This window comes from Zalophus californianus, chromosome 6, assembly GCF_009762305.2.
Source record: "Zalophus californianus isolate mZalCal1 chromosome 6, mZalCal1.pri.v2, whole genome shotgun sequence".
In the NCBI taxonomy this organism is placed as follows: domain Eukaryota; kingdom Metazoa; phylum Chordata; class Mammalia; order Carnivora; family Otariidae; genus Zalophus; species Zalophus californianus.
The window spans coordinates 139810251-139821299 of NC_045600.1; the positions used below are offsets into that span (position 1 = coordinate 139810251).

Sequence of the window (11049 nt, forward strand, 5' to 3'; positions counted from 1 at the left end):
GCCGCTCGTAGGAGGCCACATCCCGATCCAGGCAGCGGGGTGGATTGGGGCTGGGGGACACACACGGGAACGGGAACGGGACCCGGGAGTCACGCTCCGCTCGGGTTGGTTTACAATTTCTTGCGGGACTGCCCGGCTCCTGGCACAAACCACACCCCTTTGGGAATCCCCGCCCCCTCTGCTGCCCTGCACCTATCCGCCGCGAGCCAGACTCCCGGCCAATCAGAAGAAACGTTAGGCGGGCGCTGCGGTTCGGCGAGCCAATGGGCAGGCAGCCGGAGCGGGGCTTGCCCGGGCATGTGGGAGCTGCGGGCTGCTTGGACACCACGTGCGGGCCGGAGGACACGCGCCGCGCTTCAGGTGATCTCGGGGACCCTGCTCGGGTTGGGGTGCTCGGGCGGGCTGGCGCGGCGTGTCCCCGGCCCCAGGGTCCCGCGCGCGGTGTCCGTCCCCGGCCTGCGGTGAGGGACGGCAGGGGCCCGGCCAAGCGGCTCTCGGGGCCCTCCGGTGTGCAGGCCCGGGCGCCGCCTGTGCCGCGTCCCCGCCCTGCTCGGGGGTCTGGGGCCTGCGGGGGGCGGCGCCACCCGGCGCTGGGGCCCTGGGGCTCGGTCTGGCGGGCTCGGCCCCGCCGCTGCGGCCAGCTAATGACCACCGCCCGAGTCCCTCCCGGGCTGAGGCCCGGCCTCCCCCGCGGCGCTCCTCGGGGAACGCGGGCGGCCGCGGGAGATCGTGCGGGGCTCCCGGCCTCTCCTTGCCTTGCCCAGAACTTTGAGTAGCACGGGGGGATCTCGGCGAGCCCGGTTTTCTCAAATTCGGGCGCTAATTAGTACCACGGCTCGGGGGTGGGGTCGCGCGCTCTGCAAAATACAGCTTCTCAGATCCCGCTCCCCAAAATGGCAGTTAGGACGGCGTGGCGGGGGGGCGGGTAGGTCTGAGGATCGGCGTTTTAAACAGACGTTCTGACTGCTTTGGCGGAAGCCCCAAACCTAGTTCCACCCTCGGTTTTAGTAAACCCTCGTTTTGTGTTCAGGGGAAGGAGACTTGGTCCAGGCCATCTAGCTTTTAGTGCCAGGGCACCAAGGAGTGGACCTACAACCGCCTGCCGCCTTCCCGACCAGCCAGCAGGTCGGCAGCCCTGCCACCGCAGGCGACTGTGATTTCGTGGTGCCTTTGGGGCCTTTGCTCTGAGGACTCTGCTGCTGGGGTCCTTGCCTTAGGCCACAAGCCCCGCGCGAAAGGCCCGGTGGCTGCTGATCCCCAAGTTCCTGGCTGGAGGGAGATTTGAGTGTGTCCTTACCCGAACTGTTGTGTTGTTTGAGCCAAACTTCGCTCCGACTTCGCTGAGCTCCCACTGGGGCCCAGGATGGGCGGGGCATGTCCTAGATAATTAATTGTTGGTTCTGACCTGTCAGCAGGGTCAGGGCCTGTAGAAGAGGACTTGTTTTCATCCCTCGAAACACAAGGCCACTTTTTCTCAGGGAACTGAATTTCTGGCTTCTTTGAAACCTTGCCAGCAGGGTCAGGGAGGCCACCGGCCCTGCTCCGGGGCTCAGCTCCTGACCTGCAGAACCCGGAGCCCTCTCAAAGAAGGGAAGGGGCCCTGTTCTTTCCATTGCTGGGCTGGGGCAAATTGAGGTTCTGTATTGGTCAGCTCTAATATGTGACCTGTCGAGGTGAGGATGTCGATTATAGTTACATGCACTTTTAAAAGGGAGAAGGTTTCTTGGGGAGTGGATGAGCAAGCCAGGGGGAAGATGAGTCAGGATGGGTCACTGTGCTTCGCCCTGGCATCACCCAAGTAGCACTCCTCCCCACGCCTCTTCATCTCTGCCACTGCTGTTCAGATTCTTCTCCAGAGCTCTTCCTATAAGGCAGTGGGGATCCTGTTCCCCATCAATGCCTGGATTACACCCAAACTTTCACCCCCCTCCAGAAACAGTGGTCTCTCACTCTTCCCTCCACCCTCTCTGCTCCCCCACGACCTCCTTTTCAAATGTTCCACCAGCCTCCTTGCCCTCTCACAGTGCAGGTGCTTTGCCTCCTGGATGCAGGTGCTTTGCCTCCTGGATTTTCTCTGGATGCCCTTCCCTTTCTGTGCTCCTGGCAGACCTTCCTGAAACCCTTCAGCATGTCCCTCCACTGCCACCCTTCACTAACCCAGCGTTTCTGTCTGTCCAGTACTCGGACAGGTGAGTCTGTCCTTCGTTCACTGCTCCCATCCTTAGCGCACCCTGGTGAGAGCCTGACGGTCTCCTTGCCGCAATTCCCTGTCACCTCCAGCCCTGTCTTCCCCACAGTCTGGCAGGTAGCAGGCCCAGCTTCAGCTCCCTTCACACACTTCTGGAGAGGACCTGCCCAATGCCACGTCTGGGGCTGGCTGTTGGGGGAGGGGCAAAGACACACACGTCTCTATGCCTGCCTTCGGAGCGCTTTGAGGTAGACGCTATGTAACTGTTGTCTTAAAGTGTGGTAAATTCTGTGGTTGTGCTGTCAGGCATGGAGGGCTGAATTTCTTTGCTCCCCAGCTAGACTGTAAATGTCTGGGGTCAGGAAGTCAGTGACTTCCCTCATTGCTCTGGGACTCCTTCAGTTGATCAGCAGACACCAGTCTGGGGATACCAGCTTAGGGGCTTAGGGTAGGCCCACCAGGGTGTGTGGTGGCCTGCCCAGAGTGGGGACAGAAGGTTAAGTGGTAAAAAGGGAAGAGGGACAGTTCCTCCAGCTGTCCCACCTTGTGCTTTGCGCCCCAGTGGCATCAGGCTACTCGTGGGCCCCTCTTCCTTAGCCCTGGGTTCCTTCTCTTTCCGGCATTTGCCCCTCACATGGCCACCAGTTCATCTCCCTGTCAGCTGGCGGGTTGCTCTTTCTTCTTCGCTGAGATTTAATCTCTTCCAGCAAGGCTCCCAGAATCAGCCTCCAGCCTGTTCTGCTTCCCTAGCCCTTCTGACCCAGCCCTGCACACGCCTTGTGCTTTGTTTCTGTCTCTGCGGCGAGGCTAAGCTTCTTGGAGTCCAGGATCTGCCTTTGTTACTCTGGGCTCAGCACCTGGCACAGCTGGGACCCCAGAGAGCCTCAGGAGGTCTCTGCAACCCAGTGGGATGAAGGCTTGTTCCGCAGGCCTTCCTGGAGGAAGGTGTGTGAGGCGGAAGAGCAGTAAGGGGAAGGCCTGTGGCTTGGGAGGGCCAGTGAGGCCGGGCCGGGGCAGCTTTGGCCTGGGAAGAGCTGGTTACCAACCTGGGGAGAGTCTTACCCTCTCTGGGGGAAAGGGAGCAGGTAGTTATGAGCCCCGCCTGTATGTAATGTATGCAGAGCAAGTGCACGTGCATTGTGTCGTCAGCTCTTCAGCAGGAAAGGGGGGAGTAGGGCCATTTCGCATGGAAGGAAGCAGAAGCTCAGCAGGTCAGGTACCTTCTAAAGAGCCGAGTTAAACCCTGCTCTGCCTACTTGAAAGTCCTGGTTTTCTGGTCTGTTAAAAATGTACCAGCTGACTTAGCAAGTGAGTGAAGCTTTCTAAGCACGGCCCCTCGCTCTTGGGCAGCTGCTGGCCTTGTTGCGTGGGATTTGATCTCGTCAACTCTAAAAAAGAACTTCACACATTTCCAGTGTCCAGTGATGGAGGGACCTGCAGACACTCCCTTTTCTGTTCCTCCTTTCTGTGAGCTGAGCCGGTTTACCAGCGTACCCCTGCCTGGAGGCTGTGGTGACTGAGCCACATGCCCGGCTATTGAAAACTGTTGTGATGAGTGAAGTAGAAAATCACTTAATAAATTACCTTATTTTGGTCAACACATAACCAAAAATACAACTATTGTGAGCCTCTCGTGAATTCTTTTCTCCAGTTTCTGAGGGCCTGTGCTTTCACAACGGATTCTTTGTTTTTCAAAAATCTGGGATGGGGTTGCCTGGCTGGCCCAGTCGGAGGAGCGTGTGACTCTTGATCGCGGGGTCATGAGTTTGAGCCCCACGCTGGGGGTAGAGATTACTAAAGATAAATTTTAAAAATTAAATAAATAAATAAATTTTTAAATAAAAAATTAAAAAGATTGTGTGTGTGTCTGTGTGTGTATATATATGTTTCTGTAGGCTTTATTTTCCCCTATCTGTACCTCTCTAAAACTTGTTGATGCTGATGCTCGTGGAGGTAAGCAGTGGCTTGGAGGCCGAGACCGTGATTCTGGGTTCACCTCAGCTCGTGTGTCTTCCTACCTGAGCAGGTTACTTAACCTCTGTGCTCAGTTTTCTTACCTGTGGTTCAGGTCGTTGGGAATATTTAGGGATTCCCTGTAAAGTACTTAGAACAGTGATTTGCACGGGGGGCTTGACTGAGTGCAGTGATGATTCAGCAAGGTCCTGGCCTCAGTGTGGGAGCTAAAGCATAGGGCTCTAGGGCGGCGCTGCTATGAGCCCTGCAGGCAGAGGCAGGGGCGACCGGGCACACCTCTCACCCAGTCCCTCTGCCCCATGTGTTCTCTCTGCAGAGCGCCGCCCTGCTGGCAGATCACCCCCCCGCCCCAGGCCTTACTTGCCCCGAGCGGTGAGCTGACTGGGATGGTACCCCGGGAAGGCCCTGAGTCTGCGCGGTGCCCGTGCCCTTCCCTGGCTAGCCTGCATGCCAAGGATGTGCTCCGGAGGAAGCACAAGAGGAAGAGCCGACAGCACCAGCGATTCATGGCCCGGAAGGCGCTGCTGCAGGAGCAGGGGCTGCTGAGCATGCCCCCGGAGCCGCGACCCTCCCCACTGCCCACGCCGTCGGTGGCCCTGCAGGGCACTGAAGCCACCAGCAGCGGGATGCAGCGTCCAAGGAATGAATCGGGAGGTGCCTCGTGGCGCAGAAAGCCCACCCCCAGGGAGTCCGCGGGGCCCTGGCCCAGCAAGTGCGTGGCTATTGACTGCGAGATGGTGGGCACGGGACCCCGAGGGCGGGTGAGCGAGCTGGCCCGCTGCTCTGTGGTGAGTTACCATGGTGACGTCCTCTATGACAAGTACATCCGGCCCGAGATGCCCATCGTGGACTACCGCACCCGCTGGAGTGGCATCACTCGGCAGCACATGCGCAAGGCCATCCCCTTCCAGGTGGCCCAGAAAGAGGTGAGGGCGGAGGTGTGGGGGCTTATGTGGATGGGTGATGGCCAGGGAAAGGCAGCCCTGGGTTTGAGTCACCACTTAGCCACTGGAAACGAGAGACTTTGGGAAAGTTGCTTAAATTTGCTGAACTGTGGCTTCCTCCTCCATAGACAAGGGTGCCTAAAATCCTGACCCATCTCTATGTAAGGATTGTTGCGCTGTCCAACGTGATAATGTTTGTGGAAAGACTGCCAATTGTAAGGTGTAGAACCGCTCACATGTTACATTTTCTTTTTTTTTTTTTTTTGAGGGAGCGTGAGTGAGAGAGCAGAAGCAGGGGGAGCGGCAGAGGGAGGGGGAGAAGCAGGCTCCCCACCAAGCAGGGAGCCCAATGTGGGGCTTGATCCCAGGACTCTGGGATCGTGACATGAGCCGAAGGCAGACGCTTAACCAACTGAGCCACCCAGGTGCCCCTGCATTTTCTTTTCTGTTATAAAAGTACTATGTATCTGTTTAGAATTTGTAAGGCCCACAATCCTGTCACCTTCAGGCCTTAATGTTTCCATATATTTTCTTAGTTTTTCAGTGCTTTGAAAAAGATAAATAAGTGGTTGGGACAGCACTGATGTGCCAGGAATTCCCAGTTGTGCTTGACCGTAGGAAGCCCCTAAAGCCTTGTTAACAGTCTCAGCTCTTTGTGCCCAGATCCTTCCACGGAGATTCTCATCTCGTAGCCCTGTGGGCGTGGGGACGGCTCTGATGTGTGTGTTCCTGAAAACCATGCTGTGCCAACTTGCACAACGAAAACCTGAGAGCTTATGGGGAACATGGAATTAGGAACACAACACTCAAAACCCCTCCTAATAAAATCACCCCCAAGACAAAAAGCTAGAAACCTAATGACAGTGGTAGCCCCCATTTTGCACAGCCTAGATGGCCAGGGAAGGGCAGCCCTGGGTTTGAGTCACCACTTAGCCACTGGAAACGAGAGACTTTGGGACGTCAGTAGTAAGGGTGGCACTGAAAACGTCCTGGTGGCTGCTTGTGAGAGTGGGTGTCAGGACGGTTGCGGTTTCTGTGATGGTGGCGAGGTCCGAGAAATGAGACAGTGGTGGCGTCAGGTGCAAGTGGAGGTGGCTCGTCACACAGGTGACCCGTGAGCTCCCTGCGGGCTGTTGGAGGCGTGTGCGTTTTGTGCCTTCCCACGTGCCTCAGGTTAGCTGCGTGCAGTTTTCTTTTTTCTTTCTTGCCTTTTTTTTTTTTTTTTAAGATTTTATTTATTCGAGAGGTAGAGAGGGAGGGAGAAAGCACGAGCAGGGGGAGCAGCAGACCCCACTGAGCAGGGAGCCCGACGTGGGGCTTGATCCCAGGACTCTAGGATCGTGACCTGAGCCGAAGGCAGATGCTTAACTGACTGAGCCACCCAGGCGCCCCCCAGGTGCAGTTTTCTTTGTCCACCTAAATGTTTCTCACGGGCAAAATCATGCATAGGTAAAGGTGAAATTTTGCATTATTCTCAAATAGTGTCCTAATATATCAATCATGTCAGAACATGCATTTTCAAAATAAGCATTATAGCAGAACTGCTTCGTGTTTCTGGGTTATTCTTGGGTTTAGGTGAATTTGGGAAATATTGGTACATGTGGTCTGGTGTCCACCTTTTTCACATGAGATATGGCCTAAGCATGGCCTTCAGAAAGTTTGGCGATGATTTAACCGAGCATGTCGCTCGGGCGTATTAGCAACGGGAAGGGACGCCTGTGGCAAACCGTCTAGCTCCTTGGTGCTTCCCGTGGCCTGCTTGGTGGGGCTCCAGGAACAGCACCGTTTCTTGTCTGCTCAGACTCAGCCCGTGCAGAGTGTGCTTGGTCCCTCCCTACCACATGCTGGTGGGGCGGTGTGACTGGAGTGTGGTGGCATGTTCCCACCACGGAAGTCTAAATGGCACCCTCTCCATCTGCTGTGAAAGCTGGGTTTGGTGATAAGCCGGACCTGGCCAGCAGAAGCGCGCGCGCGGGAGCCCGTGGCAGGTGATAAGGAGAGCCGGGCTCAGTGCCGAGGGCTGGGGGGTGTTGCAGGCCTGGGGCCTGGACGTGGCCTCCCTGGGGCCTGAGGACGGCAGAAGGCAGGGAAGAGAGGCGCACATTGTGCACATGGTGAGCACTGAGCCAGAGAGCAACGGCTTCCAGGGTGGGAAGTGGAGTCCTTCGTGGCCGGGGGGCAGAGGGGCAGAATCCCGAGGAGAGAGGCCGTGTCTGCTGATGCTCACAGAAGTTGCTGCTTGTGGGCTTATCTCCAGGGCCAGGCACAGGTCTGTGGACGTCAGCCAGCGGGTCTCTTGTCAGTCAGCTCCTGTGAGGCTTCCGTGGAGCCTCACTCATCAAGTCAAACATGGTCCCTGGTATTTTAGCTGAGCTGCCTTGGAGGGCTGGTGGATAGACTGCCAGCGCTAAAGGCGTGCTTGGCAAATGTGACCAATCTGCTCCACTACAGGAGAGAACCACAGGGTCCTCATGTTGCCGGGGCAGTGGTGGGGGAGGCCTCCTGACGGGCAAGAGTTGGGGGGGGAGGGGGGAGGGGGAGGGGAGGGGGTGAGGTCTCCCAGGCTGAGAAGGGAGAGCCTGCGCCAGCAGGACACAGTTGCTTGTATTGATTCACTAGGAGACTTAACTCCACGTGTGACTTCCTCGCATGCACCCAACCACCCCGTTGAGAGCGCATTTTTACTGGTTAGAGAGCTGACCTGCGCCCCCGGGGCGTGGCAAGTCGAGGGGCCAGGCTTTGGACTTGAGGCAGCGTGGCTGAGTGTGGAGCTCGAGGCTCCCGTCTCCATGCTGCCACCCTTCGCAGGGATCCACGCCCTGGTGGTCAGGGCGGCAGCACGGCAGCACATGGCCTGCGCCTCCTTGACAGTGGGGCCTTCCCCGCCTCCTTTGTCTGCTCACAGATCCTCAAGCTCCTGAAGGGCAAGGTGGTGGTGGGGCACGCACTCCATAATGACTTCCAGGCCCTCAAGTATGTCCACCCTCGGAGCCAGACCCGGGACACCACTTATGTGCCCAGCCTCCTCCACCAGCCTGGCCTCCACACCCGCACCCGGGTCTCGCTGAAGGACCTGGCCCTGCAGCTGCTACACAAGAAGATCCAGGTGCGTGGGACAGGAGCAGGTGGTGCAAGCGAGGAGGGGCCCTGGGACAGGGCAGGCGGCTGTACCTCCAGGCTGCTTGTCATTCTTCCCCCCCCTCCCCGGGGACTTGGGTAAAGCACGGTGTCCCACACGTACGGGCAGCCCTGGGTGTTCTCTTCACCGTCCTTCGTCCCCAGCGGATTGTGACAGTTGGCCGCAGGCTTGCGGGCTGGGCTCTTCCAGACCTGTCCCCCACCCAGTTCCAGGCTCTGTCCCTGCACGTCACACGGAACCCACCTGTGGCAGCCCGAGAGGTGGGGCCTCCCTCAGGGGCAGCCAGTAACTCGCTTTCCCGAGTAGCACCCAGCCCCGCCCCCCGCCGTCCCGAGAGGACGCGTTCGGTGATGAGGGCTGTCGTCGCAGGCCGGCCAGCACGGGCACTCGTCCGTGGAAGACGCCGTGACGGCCATGGAGCTCTACCGGCTGGTGGAGGCGCAGTGGGAGCAGCAGGAGGCCGTCAGCCTCCCGCCCCAGCCCGAGGACCGAGAGCCGGACAGCAGCACGGACATGGAGCAGTACATGGAGGACCAGTACTGGCCCGAGGACCTGGCCCAGGGCGCCCGCGGGGGGACGGGGGAGGCAGGGGACAGAAGGGAGTGAGGCGGGAGAGGCCCCCAGGCAGCCTCCGAGCGGAGGAGTGGGGCGCGGGGGGGCCAGCAGAGCCCTGGGCATGGCACCGCGGGCAGGGCAGGATGTGGCCAGTCGGCTGCTGGCGTCCAGGGAGTTGGGACCATCTGCCCTCTTGGCTCCCTCTGCCCAGGGCCGTTGTGGGCACTTACCCCCCACCCCACCCCCAGCCCTGTGGTTTGCTAATGGCACTTTACAGACACTGTGAAAATGTCAGGGCGGCAAGCTTGGAGGACCCAGTGGGAGGAGGCCGTGCTGGCAGGCCTTCCCCACCCCCGTGCTGTGCTGTCCTGGCGGGTGGTGTCTCCTCCCTGTGGTGGTCACTCAGCTCCGTGACTTGGGGTAAAGCTCTCTGCTCTTACTTTTCCTCTGCCTCTTCCTCCACAGGCGTTGTCAGGTTCAGAATGAATATGTCCCTGAACCTGTAGAGTTGAGGCCACTCTGTGGGACATTCCCTTCCTTTCTGTCTGAACTAGAACTCTGGCTGTCGCCATAGTAGGAACCCAGCTAGGCTGTGACGGACAGCAGAGCGCCCAGGCTCGTGGGGAGGTGGCACCAGGACTCACCAGGCACTGTTGTGAGCGGGGGAAGGCGGATGGGAACTTTGGGTGGAGAGGGTGGCGTATTAATTTTGACCCAACTCAGGCACAAGCCTGAGAAACAAGACAGAAGTTTGAGTTCTGGGACCCCTCTGCAAGGCCACCAGTGTGTAGGGGGCGCCAAGGACGTGTCCGCGGGGCGAGGGCCAGGCCAGGGCAGCCATGTCCACACACGGGCTGGTGTCCCCTCAGGCACTTTGACCCACAGTTGCTGTGGTCACTGGGTTTTCTCCCAACTTTCTGGATAGGTTCTCTGTCAGGATCTCATCTGCCACCCCTTTTTCCTTCTTTCCCAAGGGGCAATTTGGGAGTATTGAGGTTAACCAAGAGCTCAGGTCCACACTGACCTTTGAGCCCCATCTTTGCTTGCCACTTAATAGCTTTGAGACCTTGAGCGAAGTCTCACTCTTGAGCCCGTTTCCTCCTCTGTAAAATGGGGATGATGCTACAGCCTACCTCATAGGGTTGTCCTGGGGATCAAGTGCTGAGTGCTCAGCACCGTGCCTGGCACGCTGTGTTTTCTTTAGGGATCCGTTTCAGCCTCTTCTGGGTATAACATCTGAACCACGCCCCTGGAGTTGAGTGACTTTGCGACAAGGCTGTCCTCACTTGGCTGCTCCAGTGGGGGCGGGCTGATGACATAGCATGGAGGTTCCCGGTCCTCGCTGTGCCCTGCAGCTGGGCGACCTGTGTACACTCAGCATCTCCCTCCTCTGTGTGCAGGAAATGACAAGGGTTCTTATGTCAGTCTGACCCCAGCAGCAGGGCCAGGAACTGAGAGACACTACTGAAACCACACTACTTCCAAGTTGTCTGTCACCAGCTCCCTCCCCGACTGCAGGGCAGGGAGCCGCCTGAGGCATTGACCTCTGCTGGCCTGGCTCCACGCTTTGTTCTGGAGTCCTTCAAAGTGTGTAGTCGGCGCCAAACTCCCAGCCCAGCCATGCCATAGTTTCTTTGGGCTATGGGTTGAAGGGAGTTGGAGCTATTACCAGTGGGAAAATGTACTGGGTTTAAAATCAGCTTTTTTGTAAAACCCATTTGTTCTGGAATAAAACTCAATTAGAAAAGTGGGTGAAGGGGCGTTTTCTGGATTCTCAGGCTGCAGTGGGCTGGCTTGGTGGAGGGATGTGGGGTGCTGGGGCACTGAGTCTTGCTGGGTGCTTTGGCCTTTGAGGTGGGAGCTTTCAAGATGATGCTTTGGGATGTGACAAGAACATTCTAGAATTGCTACAGAATTTATGTTGTTTATTTTTAAAAGTTTTATAACTGCCTTATTGTAGAGCCAAAGTTTGTTTCTCCTGAAGCTATGTACTCACTTTTCAAGAAAATGTTTAGTTCTAATTGTGATAAAATACACATAACATACAAGTTACCATCTTAACCATTTCTAAGTGGTGTTAAATATATTTACACTGTCGTACAGCCAAATTCCTGAGCTTTTTCATCCTGTGAAACTAAAACTGCTCATTAAACACTGTCTACCCTCTCCTCCCTCCAGCCCCTGGCCGCCACCATTCTACTTTCTGTTTCTCTGAATTTGACTAGATACCCCATATAAGTAGAATCATA

The 11049-nt window shown here is 57.3% G+C and overlaps 1 protein-coding gene across 1 annotated transcript; it reads left to right on the forward strand.

Annotated features, from left to right (window-relative positions):
* Positions 1–267: 267 nt before the first annotated feature.
* AEN (apoptosis enhancing nuclease) lies at positions 268–10542 on the forward strand. The gene is made up of 4 exons (XM_027571077.2): positions 268–360; positions 4479–5088; positions 8012–8212; positions 8615–10542. Exons 2-4 carry the CDS (start codon positions 4549–4551, stop codon positions 8849–8851), a joined length of 978 nt encoding a protein of 325 aa, XP_027426878.1. The 5' UTR covers positions 268–360; positions 4479–4548; the 3' UTR covers positions 8852–10542.
* Positions 10543–11049: the final 507 nt, after the last annotated feature.